Below are 24,999 nucleotides of genomic sequence, written 5' to 3'. Positions count from 1 at the left end.
TAATAGATTTCGTTTAAACATAACGAACATCGACGCAGCTGTTGGAAGAAAAAAACACCCGTGAACGATGTTGGAAGAGAAATTCGTAGAGCCTAGAAATACGGCTTCAAGAAAAATAGGTAATGGCGTCATTTCGTTGCCATGACAACTCCGATGTAATTGTAACCTTGATCATAAAAAATTTTCATCGTTATCGAATACAGCTGTGGTGGTAATTTTTCTAAATCTTTGTTAATGGCGACGTAGTTTATGCTCAGTCAAACTTGGGATGTATTGACCCGGAAAAACCCCATGGAGCACCTTAATGTCCACTAAAACTGAGAGGGAACATACTTCGCAAGAATGGTTTGCTACTGAGATCAACTCAATCTCATCAATAAGTTGCCGAGATAGCTCAGTTGGGAGAGCGTCAGACTGAAGATCTGAAGGTCCCTGGTTCAAATCCGAAGGGTTCACATAAGCTCTGAATAATCCCGGGTCTCGGCAACATGGCCTTTTCTTTTTTCATTCCATACCTTTGAAAAAGGGTGTCAAATTCAAGGAAAATCAGGGATATAGTGCATCATATGTGTTGGGGAATGCTTAGGTCCGTTTAAGGCTGTAAACGCGCAAACTTCTCCGTTCAAGGTCTTCAGCAAAAGCTGAGGATTGGAAACGATCACCATAAACGATCTTCAGAGTGGATAAGCTAGAAAAAAAACGGTTAAATCCACCTTTAACCCACAAGTTTACATGCGTGGATTTGAATCGGTATATTTTTCCATTTGTGCGGCTTTGCTTAACTAAGTCACTGCATAGCCATTCCCCAATTAACCCACGTCAGGGAACCCAGATTCCGAAACCCAGGAAATGTTTGCTTTTGGAATCGAAAATCAAGCAAATTTTTGCTGTGGAATCCAGAATCCAAGTTCCACTGACAAAACACCCGGAATCCAATTACTGGAATCCAGAATACATGGCGAGGATTCCAGAATCCAAGAGTCTTGGATTCCCTTTCATGCATGGGGGTGACACCTAGTAGGCTTTGTCGACTTGCGGGTGGGGTATTATGGGAAATTGGGCAAATATATCTTCTCTTGCAAGAGCAGCCCAAATAAAAAGCCTTTTATGCCTGTATGCCAGTACACATTTGTTCACTTACGTGAGAAAAACCGCGCAAGGGTAGGGTGGATATGGAAAACACTGCGTACCTAAAAAATCACCTCGCTACGCCCCGCCTGCACGTGTCAAACTAATTATTTGAGAAAACACGGCTCAATAGTCAACCAGGTATTCTTTACATCTACCTCTGTCATTCTAAGATGAAAGTAAAACTTCCTAAGAGATCGTTATCACAATTTCTTTCCTACTCCTTGGGAGAATTCAAAAGTGCGTCAAGACTTTCTCAAAGTGATCAACACATACTCGGATTAATTCAACCCTTTAAGTCCCAGGAGTGACCAACATCAATTTTCTCCTAACAGTCTCAGTTACATACTGAAGAAATTAGGTTATAAGAATTGATAACATGATCACTGAAGTAAACATGCTTTGATATTTAAACAAATTCTCTCAGCTTATTTTTCATCGAAATGTATGGAGAACAGTCTTGAGAATTTGTAGTTGGATATTGGGGCTTAAAGGGTTAAGACTGGTATAACACAAAAAAGGTTTCAGCTTATTCGGCTATTCTCTATTATACAGGGGCGGATCCAGGAGTGTTTGATTGGGGGGTCCAAACTTTGGTCCAGAAAGGACTGTTGAACTTTTTTGTGGCAAATTACTTCTCACAGAGACGACCAAGTGTTTCCCAATCTGTGAACGCCGGTCGCCGTTTGCGCGGGAAATACTGCTTTGCGAGCAGAGGCGAACAGATCATAGGATGGTACCCAAAAAGAATTACATTTTTGAATATTCCTAGCATTTAGATTTGTGGGAAAATGCAACGCGCGTTTTATTAAAAAACCCAGCCAATTAAAAAGTGATATACGATCCTGTCGATGTAAGAATTTCAGCCTCAAACAAGCGTCAGGTCTGATGGGGGATGGGGGGTTCGGACCCCCCGGACCCTTCCCCTGGATCCGCCACTGTTATATCTCTAAAGAAATACTTTAACTCAACTCGGCAAAGCAAGACTGACAATCCTTACTCAGAAGACACGCAATGCCAAGAACATAAAGAATCATATACAAGAGTACAGACAATTTTTCATGACCATCTTGAGACGACATTACAAATTAAACTGCCTCGCAAATAAATATACACAGCGGAAAGTTTTCAAGACTCATACAATGCTTGCCGATATGGTTAAAATTTGCCCAGCAAATATCGCGGGACTTATATATCAGTTCGATGTTGGCGTCTCAGACTGCTATATTTTTTCTAACTTCTGCATACATCTCTCTCCTACAAGTGATATTCTATCCACATATATTTTCAGCAACTACCATCACGATACTAAGATGCTAAGAGATAAACGCAGAAAGAAATTATTTCACTTAAGTTAAGAATTGATTTAGAATTTTGTACAAGTGTAAAAGACGGAGAAATTTCATAATAAACCTATGGACATTGATAATTTTTCTCTTTTGGCAGGTGCTGCAGAAAGGGAAATTCCATATACTTTCAATGACTCGATGAACTGTACCCTTTAAAAGGCAATTAAAACAACTAAATGGAACCAATGACAAAACATGTGACGACGTCGTCTTCAGCCACGTAACCGCGAAGAATAATGTCATTCCGCCATACACCACAATCGCGCCAAAATTTCTCTCTCCAATCCATGATACTTTGTTTGTGCCTATACGCAGGCAATGGTAGGTAATTCACATCTATAGTACTGACCAATCATACAACACCTATTTACTACGTCATGTTCTTTGCCACTGGGAAAACAGTAGCAGTTTGAAGCCCGTTCTCTCAAGCTGGAACTCTTTGATTTTAATCTGTGTGTATTTACAGGATGGAAGATGTGCGTGAGAACGATATTTTATCATGGCGACACCGGGCCGTTTTCCTCTTTGCTGTATTGCGTGATGTAACGGTGGCCGGAACTCATGATTTTCGCGCCCGCGCGCATCATGACCTGCGCCTGCTGAAATGACTGTTTGATCTCTTTCATCCATTCTTGGAATTCCGTCTCGGTCTAGAATAGAGGTAAGAAACAACAACAGTAAAAGATTAGCAATACTCATAGCAGTCAATATCGACAGTTCGTAAGTGAGTTCTTGTCTTTTTTAACTATCCAACTTTAGCAGATGTTTCTAAGGCGACGACAATAAACCCTTTACAATCCACTAACTGATCTGTGTTCTTTGATTTGATCTAGATACCAAACCACGTGGTCCAGGGTGGATAGTCAGATATCGAGGTCAGCTTCTAGAATGATCAATAATTCTTCAAGAGTTCTACGGCAGAAATTCGCAGAAAATTTATGCTAAGCTAATCATCCTTCACAGGGCAAGTTTGAGAATATGAATACCGAGAAGCGAGGCCTAACAGATCAATGAGCCGATTTCGATACATTAAAATTGATACCCTACTCCGTTGCTTCGAAATCAATTATTTATCCCTGAATGTCGAACTGATTTCTTTTGGTTTATTCCTCCTAGCCTCTGAGCAAAGTATTTATTTTAATAACACCTAAACTGGCCTGACTATCTTGCTTCACAGTAATTTTCAGTTAGTTATAATAACTCCTCTAGTGGGGCTAATTTGCCTCCTTACAGTGGAGTTATTTTTTGGGGAGTTATTTTAAATCCAAAAAGGAGTATAAAGCACTCTTTTTCGGGAATAAGTGACCCCAGACATTGAGGAGTTAAAATAGCCCCAAAAAGGAGTTATCCTGTACCTACAATTTTTACTCCACTTTCAGAGTTAAATTAACTCCAAAAAGAGTAAAAACAACCCATGTAAGGAGTAAAAATAACCCCATTTCGGAGTTATTTTAACTCCAGACTGGGAGTAAAAAGAACTCGTTTTTCAGGAGTAAAAATGAACCCAAATTCGGAGATAAATTAGGATTAAAAGTAACCCCCCAAAACGGGTTATCCTGTACCTAAAATTTTCACTCCATTTTCGGAGTCAAAATGACTCCCTAAAAATTACGGTGTTTCTATCATGATTGTACTGTTGCTACGAGTACCTCTGCTCTAAGGATGTGATCCCTGTTATCCCGGATGTTTGTGCTGATCTTTATACATTTAAAGCCTTTGACTTGAGTTTCTTCAACTCCTGTAATGTTCTCCATACATAAAAGACTGGGCATTTGCTAACGATACAAAGAACAGCATGACCTTCATGAGAAGAGAACCTCACACTTTATGACTAATGGTCCTAATTTTCTTCATGCCTGTTAATAACATCTGAAGAGTTTATCATTATCTTGTAAAGAAGTGTGAAGGGACCGGTAAGCCTTTAAGAGACAAGTAGGGGAGATTAATGACTCTCTAAAACGGCAATCAGAGCTGTCACTAAGAGCAGGTGATTTCCGCCCTGGCTGCCATGAGCATGACCCCCGGATACTTTCATGGAAAACAGAAAACTTACCCCAGCCTGTTCGCCTCGCCATTCCAGTCGATTAGGAAAGAGGTGGAAGTATTTTCTCGGCCAGTTGCTCATCAAAGTTCCCCCTAATTTGTACAAATAACCTTCCAACAAGTGGTCACCATCTTCTGCAACTAAAGACGTGAAAAAAGTACGTAACAATTTGTTGGAAACTGAGTCATGAATTCTGTCATAAAAGTGCTGATAAAGGACACTTTCTACGTCCCCTGCTAAAAAGCGGACCGAATTTTCTAGGTGGGTATCCGATCCCTCTGAACATCTAGTCGCGCATTAACCTTGCTTGTTTGTTTAATTGACATACAAATGTCAGTCTTTTTAATACTCCACTAAAGTCTCAGCCTCCAATTTCCATTAAGCCTTTCATTCTTAGAAAGATTTACAGACAAAGGTAACCTTACGGTAACTTTTGAGAAGGTGGACAAAATCCTGTGAGCGTAAACATTCCCAATTCATGTATTTCTTACCTGTTATTGAATTCTGATGTTTTGCCTTCTTTTTGGCTTCCAATTTATCGTGTTCCTCATTGACAACCTTGAATACGGTTTCTGCAATTTAAAACAGATTACACAGAAATAAACATCGTATAAAGGTAAATTCGATATCATCAGTTGATGGTACAGTCGAAACTCCTTGTGCGACCACCTCTCGTAAGCAATCACCTATCTAAAACATGTACTACGCCGCTCCGAGTACACGAAGAACTTTCAGTGAAAACATGTCGCTACATGTGATAATGTTGACTTAGAAATTGCATGCAATAGACCTTTCCCGCATTCCGCTCCAGTGAGCAAACATAAAAAAATGAGGTCGAGGCTCGGGTGGACAATTTCATACAAATCACTGTGTTTTGTCCACCCAAGCCTCGACTTGATGCCTTTGTTTACAGGAATGCGGGAAAGGCCTACAAATTCTCTGCCAAAAAGTAGATGTGTCGGGGCCTCTTCTCAGAAGACAACCCTGTAGTTATTCTCGTAAGCGACCATTTTGGGTGGTCACTTACGGGGAGCTGCGGGGAACAGTGCCGGATCCAGATCTTAAGATAAAGGGGGAGGGGGGGGGGGGGGCGCAGGGCTGGTCATCAAGACCCTGAGATAAGGAGGGAGACGGTCTCCACAAAATTTTTTTCGGCCCTTCAGGCCTCAGTTTGGTCTATAAAAAAAAGGGGGGGGCGTGCCCCTCCCCTGGATCGGCCACTGAGAAGGTTCGTTTAAACTCAAGTTGTTGATTTGACTGGCCATTTAGTCGAGATTAAGTTAGCTCCTTAATCATTCTGTGAGAGGTATCTATCAAAACATACCAGCAATTTCTTGCTGCCATCTCTCTGACACCGTTAAGTTGAAATCTTTATAAATCTCCTGGTCTTGTTCCGTCATCTTAAAGGAAAAGTAACCATTTTGATTCGTTACAATATGTGGTTATTTTAAACTCAAGCATCGTTGAAGGTAGAGAGTTACCATCTTGTCCCTTGGTCGCTGAACAAGCCTTTCCGGTAAGCCACTGGACTCTCGTGCGGTTGTAACTGAACAAGACTGCAAAGCAGTCAGTTTTTTCTCAATATTGGTTTTCAAGGCACGAAGCGCTTGCGTCCGATTTTCAAGCGAAGTGCGCGTGCCTTCACATAAACAGGAATTATGATAAAGGTCTCATTCAGCCCAACCATTCACTCTTAACCATTCTTTTGTATTACTATTGCTGGTTGGCAACTGAATGTTGGCTGAAAAGACCAAAAGTGCTCCCTCCTGCTAAGAAGTAAACTGTTTTTCATGCAAATTATGTAAAAAATGTATTTTGTCAACCAACCAACCTCGTTCCCACGGTTCTCTTTCTTCAGAGAACCCTGGGAACGAGGTTATTAACCAACATGGCCGCCTTGTCACGTGGTCATAAGCCAAGAATATTACCTTGATGCCTTTGACGTCATCCTCGTCAAATGAGCCGATATCAAATGCGTCAGCGGCATTAACTTCACCTCTAGGAGGGACGAGTGGTGGCGGGTACTGTGTGAACAGATGGCATAACAATGGTAAAAATGACTCTGTCAACAGAAGTAGTCGTCAGGGACAAGCAAAGTTTTAACCCCGACAGAGCTTAATTCAAAACGTATTCCGCAATTCACTTCGCCAAATATTGAGGCGAAAATGTTTTTTTGTGTTTAAAACAAGACGCGTCTTAGTCAAGTCGCCGTTTATAAGGGACAGTTTGCGTCTTATTTAGGACACGTCTTATTTTTCCTGCTATAAATGGCCCTAGTAAGATTAATTCAGGAAAGTTCACCGAAGACGAAAGTTTTTCCAGGAATGCTCAGTTGATTTGAGAATGGTTGTCACAAAAAACTTAAAAAGTTCTTTCTTGACTAAGCGTTTCAATGAAGTGGGAAAAGAACCATAAACGAAGAATTCAGAGATAGAAGACCTTAAGTGAATTGGTTCAGTCTTTGTTGTTTACTTGTTAAGATTCATTTATAGACGTGCTCACGACACACGGAGTCGACTAACTCTCGCGACTAACACGATAGACTTTACGGGCTGATTCATTCCGATATTCCAGACTCCGTTTCGGCATTGTCATTCGCCACTTTAGAAACAAGAAGGGAGCTAGAGCCGAAATGTGTCCCGCAATTGTCGCTCTGGGATCGTTAAAGGGGACGCGGCGGTCAGCTATTGGCAATTTTTCCCTCTGTCCTTAGTAACGATCCCAGAAGCCTTTGCAAAACATAACTCGGACCAGTTCCTTTCTCGTTCCTAAAGCGGCGAATGTAAACCTTGAAGCTTGTAACAACCTTTCCAATCAGCTGTATATGGCTTATATTACACATTGCGCCGGCAATTAAGCAATTTCGGTCGCAGGACCACCATTCACACCTTCTCCAAAATTCGCGCTCCCCACGTACGCTCCCACATCCACAAAAGAACGACCGAAAGCAGGCTAACAGGAGATTAACGTTTTTCGTCCCGTTAAGTTGGTTTCTATTTAGCAACACGGCCTCCTACCTTTAAGAGTTCAACCAACTTCCAATCCAGTTCTTTAAAAAAAGTATGATCTTTCACTTCTCTTGCTCTGCGAAGAAAATAGAAAAGCAATAAGGCTCTGTGTTCAAAATCCAGACCCTCATATACAATGTCACATACACCGTGTATATGGATGGCGGAGCATTCGTGTTTTGAACATTGCTACCTCTTCTTTTCCCTCGGTTTGACTGTACAGTTGAACTTCCACTAACGGCCACCTCTCCACAACGGCAACCACTCAACAACGGCCACTTTTTTTGTGCGGACAGTGCATACATTGACTCTTGTTTAAACTTCTCTACAAAGGCCACTTTCTTATGTCCCCAACGTGGCCGTTGTGCAGAGGTTCCAAGGTCTGTCCGCCAGAAACAGTGGCCGTTGTAGAGAAGCGGCCGTTGTGGAGAAGGGACAGTTAGTGGAGGTTCGACTGTATTTTGGTTTCTAGAGTAAATTGTTGGTATAACACTGCAACAAATAGAATAAACCAAGTTACCCTGAGCCTGTGCAGCCAAGCCTGCTGGGGACATCTCGATTGAGAAGTCCTGCAAGTAACGACTTCATGTTCTCTGAAAAGGATTCTGGGTACTCCACATCCTGCAAGAGTAAAAATCATACAACACGTTAAATACAAGCGGAATTGGTCACCTTTAACTAATTATTACTTATTCGCCATTGCACATCTCCCATAATGCACCTTGTTTGGCTCCAATTTTGCATTACCATTGTCTTCAATTAACCCGGGAGCAACTGCAATATCCAGGAGAAATGAAAAGCAAAGGTTATGCAAAACTTTGGGGGACAAACGAGGTGTTTTATGAGAGATGTCCAAATGGCGAATACGTGTTTATTTTGACTCGAGTTACAACAATGTTTTTACCAATAGCATAGCCCGTCTTTCCACCACGCGACACAACAGCCTTAGCATCCTTTTAGTGCAGGTTTAGTGACAATTTCATGGATTAATCCAAACTGAAGAAGCACAACAGTCTCCTAGCATGTCATCTATCTACTCTTTTACCTGTTTGGAGTTAAACCCCAGAATCTTATTTTGGTCGCAAATTCTACATGTGACTGGGGTATTAACAGCGGCAGGATTAGCTTAGTCGGTAGAGCGCTTGACTGCAGAGCGGGAGGTCGGGAGTTCGATTTCCGGGGCTAGACCTTTGCGTGGTTCGGATGACCACGTAAAATGGTGGTCCCGTCTCCAGTTGTAGACGTAAAATACTGTCGCCAATTAGTACTTAAAGTGGATTTTTTTAGGTTAACCATACTTACGTAAGTTAGTGTTAATCTATCAATCTCATGCTTGTCTTTTGTTTTGTGCTGTCTGAATGGACTGTGTCTGTAAATGAAAAAGCCAAACATCACTATTGGCCCGATTTGAGACTGGGTCGGTAGTTGACTCGAATTGCACTGTGGGGCTGTTGTCTGGTCCCCGACGCGAATGAAAAATAAAGGCAAAGCAACGGGAATTCCCTTTGCTTGAGACAGACGCGTGATTTCGACAGCTTGTGTTTCTTTTTATTAGTTTTAGAAGGACTTTTGAATGGGCAGCGTTGGTGCCCGGGCACGGTGCCCGAGAAGAGTACTCGCTGTAGGACACTAATGTGAACACACCCTTTTTTCAAGTACCCATGCTAGTATTCGGGCACGGTGCCGGTACCCGAGTACAAGGTCGAGACTTTGTTCTCGTACACAAAAGTGGGCACCGGGTTCCTTTGTGCACACTGTTTTTGCAAGTAATATGGCAGTCGACTGCTTTGTACTCGCTGCTAAGCTGACGTTTCAAAATGGCGTCTGATGGGGCGAATTGGAGTAACTATGTACGCAGTCACATATCAGGCACCCAAGGTGCGAACACAACACCATTTTACGCTGGTACCCAGGCACTGGCTCCTGGGCTTTTTTGATTAACCGGTCGCTTGAGATCAGCGCCCAACTGTATTAACTGTGTACCCTCAGAGTTAAGTCATCACACAAATCAGATTTGTAAAAATTCCATAGTATACCTACCCAACCAGCAATTTGAAGAGCATACATCCGAGAGAAAACCAGTCCGCACAGGAATCATATGCCTCACCTTTCTTCAGAACTTCGGGGGCCATATAACCATGGGTCCCGCTGCGGAGAAAGAACCGAACGTGTCAAACGAGTGGAACATCCTGAGGAGCACGGTTGATACGCATGCACACTGCAACAACGACGGCGACGGCTACGAAAACGTCATTTAAAAAGCGAATTCGCGCTTATTCCATCTCGTTAAATTCGTCAAATGTTGGCAAAATTTTTTGGGAGTTGAATCCTAAAGGACTTTATCAAAGTTAATGAAAAGAAAACGAAAGTTGTTGTCTTGCGTTCATGTCCTCGACAAAACGTGAATCTAGGCACTTTCACGTTGTAGTCGTGCAACGACGGCAATAAAAAAAGTACCTATTGATTTTTTGCCGTTCTCGTTGCCGCCGCCGTCGTCGTTGCTTAAGCTCCCTAAGGATTTGGCCTATCCAGTACGGAAGTTTACGAGGAGAGGGCCGACATTCAGGCCAGCTACCTGTACAGAGGCTGCATTTATCCGAAACCCTACTGCCTTTTGAACATTTTTTGATCCTGTCAGATTTTGGCAGCGACGTTTACAGGATTTTTCGAGTAACTTTTCCGCGACACTATATGTAGCCGGCACAAAGTGGGCGTAATCTCTTAAAGGGTTCTCAGTTTCGACGGGAAATCACAACCCCGATAAAAGGTTTTTTTTCCTACAGAATGTACGTTAGCTCCTTAGAAACGGGAACCGTTTGTAATGATAATGCGTGAGAAAAAGTTGTGAAGAAGAGAGATTCGTATATAATAAAACCGGCTAAAACAAACCAAAAAACTTCATACTCCTCTTTGATAAACAGACGACAAAAGAGCTGGGCGTCGATTTCGGTTATTTCATTCATACACTGTCGTACTTACACGCTGGCATGGGGCTTTTTCTTCGAAAAGTCACAAGCAAGACCAAGATCTGATATTCTGACATGGCCGTGTTCATCTAGCAGGATATTGGCAGGCTGTAAACCAAGAGAAAAAAAGCCACATTAGATCGTTGTTAATCGAATGACATCTATCAAACCGTCCTTGCGGAGGCCGTAACATTAAGCAGTTTAGGGTACTTCGCGCTTTTACTTGGTGTACCGGACACAGATGATGTAAAATAAAAGACCTCTTTGTTTTCTGTTCATCAGTATGATCTGTTTGGCTTTGTTTAATGATTTTTGTTCTTTTGTTTTACGTCATCTGTGTCCGGTATCACGAAATATTAAAATGCCATACTTCGGTTACAATACCCTACTAGCAGAGTCGCTTCGATCTTTCCTTCCTCTTCCCGACTTATTTAGGAAGATCGAAGGAGACTCTGTTCGCAGGGTACGGTTACAAATGTTGCTCTCGAAATCTGCGTTTTGCAGTTTCAGTGTATTAGCGATTCACCTGCCTGAACGTTCAGTTTTTTTTCTTCTAATTTTCCTAATAAAAAAATAATAATAAAAAAAGGACTTTCGGGTTGCCACACTTCCCTTATTTTTCGGTATTGGTTTTTTATGTGTTGGTCTACTCGTGAAAAGGTGTCGTAAGATTAAAAAAAGCGGTTTTCAAAACGGTTTATATTATTTTGTGGATCAATCTAAACTAATGTAGATTAGTTAAAGTTGAGGGTGCGATTCAAAGCGGTTAAAAAGACTTGCTGTGATCAGTTCTTCTAAAAACTAGGACGGAATTTGTGAATTCATTGCCCTTTTTTGATTCCTCCCCCCCCCCCCCCCCCCCCACCCCTTTTCGGTTTTTACCAGCTTTTGTTATTTTTTGTTATTCTTTTTTATATATTTTTTCAAACTTTTCCTTTCCATAAGCGTTAAACCCAACTATGTAAGAAAAATTGCTGCAAGAAAAAAGTGAAGCTCTTCATAACGACTTGTTTAATTTTGTCCGCATGAGAAAGAGAATACGGCTTCCTGCTTTAGTACTAGGCCACCCCCTTTCTTTTTTCGTTTAGCGTCGAATGCTTTTCCTGATGTTGGGTCAGTCGGTCGGACTGAAAATAAAAACACTTTAAAAAAATCACAAGGAGTCTCGGAATAGGAGGCCCTGTTACCCCAGGATGACGTTAAAAGTTAATATTCACAAATTTGGATTAACAAAATGCACAATATACTGTAAAAAATGTTACTGTTTTTCTCTATGCTGTTACTATGCTCATTTTTAAAAATGCCAAAAATTTGGGTCGGCCAGACGACGCTAAATGGAGGAAAAAAAAGAGGATGGCCTTAAACTTCTACCGACAGTGTGACAGCCACGAAGAAGCGTTACTAGTGGCGTTATTCATTCTAACCAAATATAGACAAAAAGGTCACATGACACATCATTTTCCCGCCGCCGTCACTTTCAGTGAAAGTCAAGACTTTCTTTTACAAATTTTAAAGAATGAAGATCTCAAGAATATTGAAAGAAACCAACAAAGACGGAAGAAAGGGTAAGTGCTTTTTAATTTCTTTTTTAGGTAAGATATCGGTTTGCGCAAGATTTCAATAATCATTGCATAGGGACCCGAAAAAAATCCTGGATTTGGTTTTGCCACGTGCAGTTAATAGACAGACATCTATTAAGTAGTTAAGCCCATTCTCAGGTTAAACAGAATTTTCTCTGAATCCTATGAATAAGTAGGACTAGGAAACAAAGGAAATTCTTTATCACGCTAGTTCGTTGAGAGAAGATTATACCTACAACATCAGTACCTAGTTTGGCCTTGCAAGATCCCTGTTAAGCTTTTAAACTCAACTATATATATGCAACATAAGCTTAACAAGCTTAAGCATATCTTAATCAGGATATATTTTAACTTATGTTTTTGTACCTTAAGATCCCTATAGCAAATTTTTCTATCGTGCATGTGCTCCAATCCAAGAATTATTTCTGAAGCATAGAACCTTACCTGTGAAAAACAACAAAAGATACAAGACAGCTTCAAGTTAAACTAACTTCTTTGTAGTCTTCTAACATTACAATAATCTACATTCAACAGACCTTAACTAATATTCTGGTTTTTGGATAAAAAAAGACATTAGAATCAGAATTAGATCACGAATAGGTAAAATATTTTCAAACAAAAAAGGTTTTAAAAACTCCCACAACAAACTTAAACCAAATGAACGGTAATTAGTTTCTTTGCAATTGGCTAACAGGCGCAGCACCTGCTGAAAAGTAACAAGCCTGGGGAATCTGGACATAAAATTATTTTACGCAGCTAGCCAAGTTGAAAAAAAGTAGTACATGTAACTCATGCAGTCGGACCTTGATTATCCAGACCTCGATTATCCAGATTTGTTTCCCTGGTCCTATTTGTTTCATGAATATTAATAAGATGTGATCTTCAAAAATTGAAACGAATAAAAAGCTCATTAATCCTTCCATACGTTTGTTTAAAACAATGTTTTATGAACACTTGAAACAGTAACTGTTGTATTTGTAAATACACAATACATACAGACCGTACAAGAATGCAAGTGGGAGCTAATTCACAATTAACTTTTGTTTTCTTTATTCACTATGTTTACATTATTGTATTCATATTTTCGATTATCTGGACTATTTACTCAAGTTCCATGAGTCCGGATAATCAAGGTTTGACTGTATAGTGCCACTTACATTTTCTTCACTAAAGACACCATGCTGTGACAAATGGTAATGCAAATCACCACCTACAAAAGGAGTTTTATAAATATTAATAACAGGAAAATGTAACAAATGAGCTTGATCACTGTTTAGAATTCCTGTGTGATCACACAAGAACTGTTCCTGACCTGTTATCCCAGAAGTTAGATTAACACAATCTACCCCTATCCCCAGCTCCCCAGGCTAGAACAAAGAGCTCTTATTATAATTCTCTTTTCTCTAAATTTGTGTTGGTGGGCTACAAAGGACACAGCAATATTTTATTTATCACATTTCTAAGACTCATCTTTGGCTGGTTTCATAAGAAGATGGGCGCTGCATACCAGAACCAATTTACTCTGAGCACAGTGCCCGCCCTTCACTGAAGGAAAATGGAGAAGCTGATTCTCAAACCAACCTTCTAACTTTCCCCTCCTACTCAATTTTGGGAAGCCCTTCTAATGTAAAAAAAAAAAAATGAAAATCCTGGGCCAAATCTATGTTAAGGTTAGGGACGGCAGTGCACATAACATAATGCACAAAAATATAGGAGTGTGGGGAAAAGTGCTCCAAGTGACTCTCAATCTTATAACAATGGTTTTGCACACAAACAACTGACAGCCATGCCAAGCCAAAACATGAAGCCTGACATTATATATAATCACCACTAATCAGAAATACTACTTCTAATAGATATACAACAACTGTGAAACCAGCTAACAAGAACTGAGGCTAGCATCAATATTGTAACTAAGGCACAACTTGAAATGCTAAAACAACTTGAAAACACATGGAAGGCTTATGGAGGGGGGGGGGGGGGGGGGGCAGGTAAGACAATGGCAAGAAAACAAACTGAGTTTTCAATGAGTATCTGACATGAAGATCCCTACACACTAGAACATAGTCATACTCCCTGCTGTATGTAACAAAAAAGTTACCAGCGTCATTTATTTCTCAGCCAGCGGAAAGCCACACGTACTGCAATACCTACCATTCATTAAGTCCAACACAAAACACAGTTTGTCTGGAGTTTGGAAGGCGTATGTCATACACACAATAAAAGGATTGTTGACCTGAAAAATAACAATTGAAACAGGATGATTAATAAAAAAACAACAAAAACCATCACTGGCATTAAAAACATGAAAGTCAATTTAAAGCTATCGATTGCCTTGGTGGACACAATCAATGAAACTAAACAAGTCTCTTTGAGATACATGGGAATAAAACATAGCAGCTAACTTACAAGAAATTGGACAGACATCAGACACAAATGGTGACAGCAGAGGCAATTATTTGCATACCAAGAATATTTCCCTTGCCTCAGTTGTTCAAAAAGTGGAGTGGATAACACAATTGGTTTCCCAATTACTTATACACTGGATAGTGATTATCCGATGGATAGCGCTATCCAGCGTTTGGACAACCGGGGCCTGGTCTTTTTTGTTAGTGTGCTTATGTACAACTTCCTGTGTTACACCAGCTGTTTACTGAGGACCCAGCATGTAATCAAGAAAATAGGGCACTTCAGAATTTTTATGTCCCCTCAGTCATTTTTATGTTTTGTTCATGTAGCTCTATTTTATTCGCCTGAACTGAATTAGACACGTAAAACCAAGTTGTGCTACAGTCATGACAGTGGCAGGAGGTTTGAAATGGATCTAAGATCTTTCACAAAATACTTACCATGGAGAGCATAATCCTCTCATTTAATGCCAAAGTTTCTCCCTGCTTTAGCTTGATTCTCTTCTTGTCAAGGCATTTCATGGCATACCTTAATGATGCAACAAAAAAGGAATGTTATGGTTCAATGATTATGCTAGGAGATCTTAAAAAGCTCTGTTTACATTGCAAGCTATAACACTTAAGGCAGTCTCAAAACAAGCCAAATAACACAAATGACACCTTGCATTATGGAAAAAAATTATGATCATTTGCATTTAAATGACAAAAATGTACCATGCAGTTAGTGTGCTGTGCCATAATTAAATTCCTGCTCTACAGCACTGGTTGTGACAGGGTAAAATATAATGACTGGATCATGCAAATAAAATGGATAGAATTCCAATCAGGCCAAACAATAATGAAGCATTTTGAACAATTTTATGCGGAACTGCCAACTCAAAGAATCTCAGACCAAAATGTGGGTCTCTTTTTTACCAGATAAGACCACAACAGGCCCAAGCTCAAGATACAGCTGTTGGTGAACAAAAAGGAAACCCAGACAGAAAGACTAAAACTAACATACCATAAGGTAAGTTTTCTTGTTCATTATAATGAAACAATGTTGAAATTTCACTTTATTAAAGAACTATCTTCAAACCAATGAAACATTATTTTGCTTTGTTGTACAAGCACATTTATTAATTTTAATTTGAAAAATTTCAGTGGAAAAAAGTTCTCAACAACATCCACTGTCCAAACCGACTAATACTGATCGACTCACCTACAACTCTGAATTAGGCCACATGTACAATGTACCTCTGATCATAATTACTGGCCAAATTGAGAGTAATCTTAATAAGCCTGTTCAAGTTTCAAATTCACAGACATTGGGTTACAGCATTCTCGCTTAAGAACCATTCAAAATTACACAATTATTAGTCTTACATTTTTCCTGTGTCAGCCTTTCTACAGCCATACACCTCTCCAAATCCACCACGGCCAATAATTCTATGTACACTAAAATCATTCATGGTTAGCTGAGGAAAGAGCAAAGTTGACTAAATTAGCATATTACATCCTTCAAAATGATAGTGATTGCATTAAAAATATTGGGCATGGGTATCTTACAGTATGTAAGTTAATATCCACTGGCTAGATGAGCATCTCATCTTGAGAGTTGAAGTCTCCTCTCAAAAGATTAGCATCTCAGCTTTAATAGAGACAAGACCCTTTCAAGTGCCACATTCCCAAATAGCACAACCAAACATCTCCTATGCCCTAATTTCATGTAGAAGCAGATCAAAACTATCACAATTGAAAGGAACACATTTATCTCACTCTGCTCAATACAATGTATATAAAAATAACAAACTTTATTGATTCTCGCGAGACAAGACCACTTGTCTCACAAGATGAGATGCTCACCTCACAAGAAACGAGACAAGACCGGTAGTGTAATTAATTTTTTTAAGCAGAACTGTAATTAATTCAGACTATCTACTGAGTACTCTAATATTACAGACTCTGCAAGTACATTCTGTACATTGTGTTTTGATTCAAGTACACATTCACACATTTAGGTGATAGATGCCAACTTACGTTAATATTTAGCTCCACATTTTTCCACTGACAAAATCTGATATATCTGTCACTAGAATGAAAATAATAGTCGTTAGCTGCATTGTAGTGAAATGCAATGTTATAATACAATAAATTATTGAAAACTCAATAAGCAACCAACCAAAGCCACCTTTATCCCGTTCATATAACCCTGTCATGTGCAATAGGATTTGGGTAGGGAAAAGCAGTATTTGCAGGTGCCTTTTGGCATGCAGCTGTTGAAGGTGGATTAAGCACAAGGTCAGTCAAAGACCACCTTTGGCTTGGATTTAAGATCACATCGGACACCAAAAACCACTTGTATTTTTGCCAAAAACCCCAAATGCCAAAAAAGAAAACGCCACAAACTGCAACAGACACCAAAACCTGACAAAAGGATCACGCTTTTTAAAGTGCAAAAACTGAAAAACCAACCCAAAAAAGGGCCAAAAACCGCAAAACTGACATACTGGTAAATAAAAGTATGAGAAACTCACCTTTTCAAAAACTTTTGGAAGATTGATCCTCTTAAACTGTTTCTGATTTCTAACATGTAGGGCTTTAAAAATAAAATTGAATAATATCCAATATCAGCAACTAAATTACTTATAAATTTTCCTTTCAAATCTAATTATTTTTGGGTACTTACATGTTTGAGTACACTGTCAGGGTGTTCATTTAGCGTTAGAGATTGGAGAATTGTCTGTTTACTATGCAGAATTATCCATCTGATGTTCAGCAACCTCTATGACTAATTTTTATTCATACGTGGAGCCTCTTTCAAAATATTATCCTGTAATGTTACACCTTTCTCCTGCTACTAGAATTCTTAATGAAAACCTTGACTGTACTATCTTCCTGATAATTTTAACAGCTGGAAGAATAGGAAAGAATGGCAGAAGAGGGAGAAATGTAAAGAGAAAGAGAGCTTACGGACAAAGCTTAACTGGACATGCTAAAAGGGATCATGTGGGTTATAACCAGTCAACCCTCATTGGGGAAAGTCAAGGGGGGAGAATAGACAGGAGTAAGACAATTCCAGGAAAAAAAATCAACAATAGGAGCATCCAGGATTTATACATTTGCAAAAGACTAATTTAATAATATTCTTTTTCCAGACTTGAGGTAATCAAATCAATCATTGATAGAACCCTTGAAAATTTCAGGAAACAAGCTTTACCCATAATGCACTGCAAAGGTACAGTAACCATAGAGCAATGTGGACATAAGAGAGTTCTGTTAATAAGATTTGACTATTAAAAAACTTTACTTAAGCAATTACCCACTTAATGCAATTTTGAAACAAAAAGTAACAGACTTTTTACCATTTTTCAAGACTTTATTAGAATTAACAATTGTGTCTTTATTTTTTACACTTTCTGGTCTGGACAACTGGACAGCAAATTTCAAGACTCTTCCAGGAATCCAAGACTCTGTAAAAACCATGAACATCCTAAACAACCAAGCTTACTGGCTTATTTTCCCTGGACATCAAAAAGAGACAAATTATGAAATACTTTATTACTTTCTTACCTCAAATAACGTTGATGGAAGCTCTTTTGTTTTCTTCATAATTGAACTTTGAACTTGTTCCAGAGCACTTTGGGAAAACGACTGTAATATGAAATAATTATACAAACTCTCAATACTTTGCTGTAGGTCAGTTCGTTCATAAAGCTGTTTGTTTTAAATGTCTTCCTACAATCCTCAGAATGTCAGTTGATTTATATGATGCTTGCCTTGTCTTGTTCTGCTTCTCCATTGATCTTTTAGACAGCTTTTGGTCTCTTTTACAGCCCATCTTTATCTTAGTTGGTAAATTGTTAGACTATAGTCTTTTTTAGGTTTGTAGGTACATCAGTTGAAGTTGTACTAGTATCTTTCTTTCATTTCCCCATATTGGTGTACAGGGATATAGTTGGTCTCATCTTTTGCTGCTTTTCACAATGTTAGTCTAGTATTTTTAAGACTTCTCCCTTGTCCAGTTTGTTCAAACATCATTAGTCTCCCTTCTCTACATGTAGGTGCTTCCCTTTCAAAAAATGTTTTGCGCACTGTTTGGGTTGCTAGACAACACAGAGCAGCAACAACTTTCTTCATCCACTGGGAAATGTTTCAAGTTCCCTATTTCCATGTATTTGCCAACTTGAAATCTAAGTGACCGTCCTAATTAGTATTGAAGCCATTGTATTATTCTTAAAGGAAATACATTTAGCTGAACTGCATTACTAAACAAATAACAGAACCTACATACATACATAAAAATACACATAAAAGATCAACTACTTAAACACTTACATGTGAACATGCAAGGAGCTCAATCATGATGTATTTGTCAAATATTTCTCGTGCCATCTTCAACCTGTCTTCTTGAAACTGTAGTTTTTCATACTCTCTTATCTAAAGTAAAAAAACGATTTTTATTTTCTAATCAGTTAACACTCCTGGCTTTAGGTTTTGACCATAATACAATGTAGGCATGACTCAAAAAATATCCCACAATACTATTCTAAAAGATTAAAAAATAAGATATCATCATCATCGTTATGTTATTATTATTATTATTATTATTATTATTATTATTATTATTATTATCATTATTATTATTATCATTGTCGTTATCATCATTATTAGTGTTATTATATTCTTAATAATTTTATTCCCTATTTGGTACAAAGACAGTCATGTCAAAGTTGATATTTAGAGAGTGCAGTTGCAACACTCAATAAGCTGGAAATACAAACTTCCATACTTGCTAAATGCAAATGAATTTTGAAGGTTCCAACACATTTGCCAGTATAAGCAGTTGTTCTTTGGGAAAAGATTTTCCTGGAAATAATGGGTGATCCTAGAAAATATCCATACCATACCACAGACGGTTACCATATTTCCCCCCCCCCTCACTTCAGGAATGACCAAAATGCATTCCCCCCCCACCACCATGTCCTCGGAATTTCAGAGTTGTTAACTCCTCCTCCCCATTCAGTTTGGCGAGTGAGTCATATGAGACCTCCATGATATGGATGGCAAGTCCTTTGGTTTACACATAATAGTCAAGCTATAGAAGCTAACTACTGATGAAGCATTTTGGTTTTTTTCTGCAAATGAAAATGAACACATGCCTGATCGATCAGTGCTTGTCTTGTATCCTGCTTCCATGGTCATTAGCAGTGTCATCAGATCATGCTTTATTTGCTAACTGATTAAGTCCATACAAAAAGAATTTTCAAGGAATACATGTAAACTCCTGTCTGTCCTTCCCTGTGGAAATTTCAGATGTCCACCCACCACATCTTCGGAATTCCAATCATAAGTATCTACTATGCCTTTGGATTTCTAGTTAAAACTACCCTCCTTGCCCTTGGAATTCCCAAAAGCTGTCCATGTTATACGGTATGGATATTTTCTGAAATGGCCTAATCATGCAAAAGACACAACTATAAAGTATTAACCTCTTGAGTACCAAACCTGCATTACAAAATCAGGGTTATACACCTGTCACAATTGATAATTTATTATTACAACTGTATTTGCAACAATAATGACATTAGCTATGTAAATATATCACTTTTATGACAATGATCTGAAAAAAATTAAGACTTCCTCCAACAAGTATAAAGAAGGAAAGTAACTGAACACTATATGTGTAGTGTTTCTGTTTTTTTTTTTCTATAAAATACTATGCAAATAAGAATACTATAGGTTGGAAACAATAGGTTTACAAAAGAACAAAAAAAGCAAAACTGTCTTCTTGTCATCAATCAAGCATGCAAAGAACAAAATTTGTCACCATTGATGAGGAAAATATGATATTGATGCCACAAACAATACTTTGTAGTCGTCTTGGTTTAGACGTCTGAATCGGACATTTTAATACAATTGACATTTAATGCATCTGCCTGTGTTATTTCCTGTATTTATACTAGACATCTTAAGGACAGCTAGCATAAATTATATTACGGGAAACAAGGCAGATGAATAAAATTATTACAAGTCTAAAGTTAAGGGCAGGTTTTTAAATATATGACCTGTTAGTTACACATACATTGTTACATGTATGGCTGTTAATTTAATGAAACACAAAAGTCCTTTATACAACTTATTAACGACCATGCTTTGGAAATTTTTGATTAAACTGCGACGTGCATGTCAAATAGACTTCAAAATCATGGTGAAAATTCACAAAGGGTTAGAGAGTAATCAGTTCAAATGTTGTAGATAACTGGTGCTCACAAGTTTAAACAAGCTAAAATTTAACTCTCAAAAGTGTAATTCCACATGGCTTTCAGCAAACATAAGATGTAGGATTTAAATGAAAGTTGCATGACATGTATGCAAATGACCTTTTCATGAATAAATGAACCACTTAAAATAATTTTCACTTCATTCTAGCAATTTCAGTGAATAAATTTGATGACCAAGATTTGCCCAGAATAACAATGATATACATTATGTGTTGGCAAACAACATTTGCTTGGGAAGATCTTTTATAATCATGATTACAATACCTGAAAGATTAATAAAATAATTCAATTTTTAATATCTTCGTCACATGGACATCATTAATATTAAGGCAACAGCATGTGTACTAGGTAAAATCCCATGAAAACTATGGTTTGCCAGGCAACAATATCTCTGCTTCTAATTCTATTTTACTGCATTTAGAATATAAAATCGAACCTTAGACTAAACAAAAATATTTCAATTAATTGAGAAGAAATCGCTAGATATTACTTTTTACAAAAAAGTTCACTGAGCAAAAAACGACACTTTTTTATCTTGTAAATTTCTCGTCCAATATAGTTAAGACTCAAGCACATACCAAGTGAATAATATGAATTATATTCCTTTACTTCTGTTTACCATAGACATTCATTAATAATTTACAAGTTAAGATTTCACTTTGGCAGATAAAAAACTGGGTTGCAAGAGTTAAACGGTAAAAAAATAGAATCATGGGACGATCAAACTCGGGCATAGCAATCACCCTCAAATTGTACCCTATTTCCAATTATCTTGCCTTATAATTTCGGTTTTGTTGTGGTAATGATGTTCAAAGCAACTCCTCGGGGAATCGCATAAAAACAAAATTTCCATGACTTTCTCCCCTTGGTAGTTTTAATTTTTATGAACAGGTAGATCGTGCGATAGAGAAAAAAAAGTCAAGAGGAAGGCACTTTTTGTGAATGAAAGACTCAAAGAGAAACAAATTTGTGGTTTAAGAGCATAACAATTGTTACAACTGATTTCAATGCACCATCGTGTTTACCAGCATTAAATTTGTACATGCGAAGAGGACAAAATGATTATGGACGTGCTAATTTTGGCGCCGTGAACGCTTAAATCTTCTAAGAGCACGCTGATCGGACCAAGAAACGGCGGAGCAAACACAGACTAAACGCCCGTAACGGTGTTTGTTAAAAGCTGTTTCGTCGAGTCGTGTTTCAATAAGCAGCGATTGAGAGAACGGGCAGGGTGTCGATTTCAACTATGTTTATTCAAAAGCAACGCAAAAACATTGAAAATTCAACTCGATGTTGCCGAGCTTTTCCGAAAACAATAGTTGCACGCATACGAAGAATAGATAAAATCCAAATTATAGCTCTCAAAATTAAACCTATTTTGTATTTACCACTTGCAGGATCACTCTACCGGTGATTTACGACCCATGACAACAACTGAACGGCAAAACAAATGTTCGAGGGCACAAAGGGAACATCTTTATAATTCGTGCAAAAAACGAAGCAATTAAAGTTCCCAAACTCCGAGAAATTAGTTGGTTTTCATTATTTAGCGTAGGATCTAGTTTGGGGCATTAAGTATCGTACGAGTTGAATATAAAGGCAGGAAGTGGAATTGTGTTAGTTGTAAACCGTGGCTGACAATTCCAACATGCCCTCTTACAATACACCATTGCACTTCCTTTCCACAGTCATTGGGCAGTAAATACGAGCTTTCAAAAAAAAAGAAACACAGGAAATACTGTATATTTTCTAACGAATGGCAAGCTCATTTTGGCGACCCAGAAACAAAAGTCTTCTAGTAGGCGAAAAAAGCTGCCACAATTTACAGCTGACTCAAAAAAAATTCATTGCTCGCGAATTGCAGCAATAAGTTGAGCTTACAGCCTGGTTAGGCTATCTGAGAAATTTTTGACGACTATTTATCACGCTTCTCCAGTTAAGCTTGCACAACAAGCACCCGCCCACTCAAGAAAATATTCTTGTAAACTTGCGGCTGCTTAGCAGCTTCCTGCACAAAGTTGGGAAAATACAAAGGTAAATAAATAAATTAATGTAAGATATAAAAGCTCGCTCACTCACATCTTCGTAAAATGCCAGCTGAGGGACCGGTTCGTCGCATTGGGTTTCGCAAAATTCCTTGAAGACCAGATAACCTTGAAAATGAAACAGAAGATTACATCCGTCAGAGCGTCGTCGAAAAAGCTTAAAAGCTAAATGAATAGCATGGTTTACGAGGTATACTACACTGATCATATATAGTTTTCGAGAAAGGAAGCGCGTTAGAAACACGACAGCAGCCTAACTATACACTACTTTTGGAACGATTCGCTTACCTATCCTTTGATCGAATATTTTGTCGAATTGGACCTCTCCTCTTTCGCTTAAATACTTGTGCATTACGTGGTAAACACTGGAAATATAAAGGCAACAAGGTCGTTGATGGAACAGACCTAAATTCTCAGGTTAACAAACTCAATCCTAGGGATATGAATTAAAAGCGATCGTAATAATCTACATACGATGGATCAGGCAACACTATTTTCTTGCTCGCACGTGCGGCCGGCGTGGATTTCGATTTTTCCATCGCCATTAAATAGGAAACATCAGCCAAAACCGCCTCGAGGTCCGCCATCTTGGCTTGGCAGCTTGGTTTATGTTGCAAATTTCCTCTCGGCGATGAACATTTGCGAACTCTTCATCACAGTTTGTCGGCTGCTGATTGGTCAGAGGTAATAAGTCACGTGACAATCCATGATGGCGGCCCATTTGATGGCTATACGGGCAAAAGTCAATTACGGCTTCCTCCTAGTAACTTCGGCATGCTTTCCCGACGATGTTATCTATAACTCCTTGAATAACTGTGAATTCTTTTTTGAATAAAATCAACGTTATGGTTCTTTAGTTTTCTGTCGCTTCGGAATTTTTTTTTTGTCGACTGTCACTGGTGATAACACGCTGACAGACATTAGGGGAATGCGTTTAAAATCTCTTGAGAATGTTTGTTTTGGTAATATTGGTAAAACTGAAGGTTTGCATAATTCCTTTTACTGAGATATTGGCACTGTAAGTGTGGCTCGAATCTCGTGCCTTTTAGTTTTTTTTTTTCTTAGACTGCTATACGAACAATTGATTAAGTAAAGGAGAACATTCTTTGAAAAAACCTCTTTGCGGCAAAAAAAAACTTTTATCGGTGCAACACAAAACGAGTATTGTCTTTACTTCTTAGGTATTTAGTTTTATTTTTCTTGTAAAATGAGTTGATATAAGATGTCATTTAACACTTTCCTGAGGCACGCGCCTTCGCAACTTTAAGTTAAGCACGACAGTTGGGTAATTATGGGGCACTGTTATATTAAAATCAATTCAACTTTAAAGGTTGGTGATGTGTCAGATTCGTTTGCATAATCTGGATTACAAAGGTAGATAATCAGGCTGTTGACGACAAGTTCAAAATTACAGATGTAGGGTCTGCCACTTTTTTTCGAACAAAACCAATTTTTTCCGCAAAAAAAATGCTCGATCATGGCCACCTGCTGGACCCGACAGCTAAAAGATGGATCTCCGTCATCAGCCTCGTTTTGAACAACAGGTAACCTTTTCAGCTTCTTGCCATCTGGAACCTTTCAAACATCCAGTCAGAATGAAGAGAAAAGATTTTCATTTCTTTACTTCCTCAGAATCGTAATACCCACCCAAGAGGACCAACAAGGGCGGATGAAAGGCGGAGAAGGGGAGCGTCTCATGAACTAGAAATTATCGAAAATGCAAACAGCGCTTGATGGGGACTTTCAACAAATCGACAAGTTTTCATTATTTATTCTCTCGACACCGTTGTAGATCAGAGAGAAGACGTCATAATGTCTAAAATGTCAAAAGATAGCAGGTGTACAAACTCGGTCCCTGAAGAAATCAAGTAAACTTTGGAAAACCTTATGGCGTAGACTTTCGAAAATCCTTTAAATTTTTTTTAGAACTTATGAGAGGTCGACGAGTAGCAAGTCTACTTATGACCACTTGAACATTTAAATCAACTTAAAACGCAAGATGAATCATCCATATTGGCCGCATTGAAAACCTCAAACTGAAAATAAGCATACCAAAACAGGACGTCAAGTACTCTTGAAGTTTACCTAGTCTGGCTGAAAATCTCTAAGAAAAGTGTCATTATTATCTCATGACTAAACCGTTGACTGTACGTAAGATACTCGTGACTGTCATAAGAATGTCCATCAATAGACATGATGGATCATGAT

At 38.6% G+C, this 24,999-nt stretch overlaps 1 protein-coding gene across 1 annotated transcript; it reads right to left on the bottom strand.

Moving 5' to 3' along the window:
- Window positions 1-1,256: 1,256 nt before the first annotated feature.
- On the bottom strand, window positions 1,257-23,423 carry LOC140951596 (G protein-coupled receptor kinase 3-like). The gene is made up of 23 exons (XM_073400882.1): window positions 23,266-23,423; window positions 23,080-23,156; window positions 22,826-22,899; window positions 18,801-18,902; window positions 18,036-18,116; window positions 17,000-17,061; window positions 16,503-16,554; window positions 15,849-15,940; window positions 14,925-15,012; window positions 14,230-14,311; window positions 13,233-13,285; window positions 12,442-12,519; window positions 10,509-10,603; window positions 9,570-9,677; window positions 8,832-8,898; window positions 8,050-8,150; window positions 7,539-7,605; window positions 6,450-6,545; window positions 5,846-5,921; window positions 5,013-5,093; window positions 4,531-4,661; window positions 4,127-4,252; window positions 1,257-3,127 (listed from the first exon to the last, which is right to left on the bottom strand). The coding sequence occupies exons 1-23, from the start codon at window positions 23,376-23,378 to the stop codon at window positions 2,975-2,977; spliced, it is 2,055 nt and encodes a 684-aa protein (XP_073256983.1). The 5' UTR covers window positions 23,379-23,423; the 3' UTR covers window positions 1,257-2,974.
- Window positions 23,424-24,999: the final 1,576 nt, after the last annotated feature.

This window comes from Porites lutea, chromosome 11 (assembly GCF_958299795.1).
Source record: "Porites lutea chromosome 11, jaPorLute2.1, whole genome shotgun sequence".
Taxonomy (NCBI): domain Eukaryota; kingdom Metazoa; phylum Cnidaria; class Anthozoa; order Scleractinia; family Poritidae; genus Porites; species Porites lutea.
This window is presented reverse-complemented; position numbering and strand designations above follow the sequence as displayed.

Excerpts from the sequence above, each read along its gene's own strand:
- LOC140951596 (XM_073400882.1), bottom strand. The coding sequence starts at position 23,378 with ATGGCGGACCTCGAGGCGGTTTTGGCTGATGTTTCCTATTTAATGGCG. Across the intron at positions 22,900-23,079 it reads AATATTCGATCAAAGGATAG|GTTATCTGGTCTTCAAGGAA; the intron begins GTAAGCGAATCG and ends TTCATTTTCAAG. Across the intron at positions 18,903-22,825 it reads AGCTGGCATTTTACGAAGAT|ATAAGAGAGTATGAAAAACT; the intron begins GTGAGTGAGCGA and ends TTTTTACTTTAG.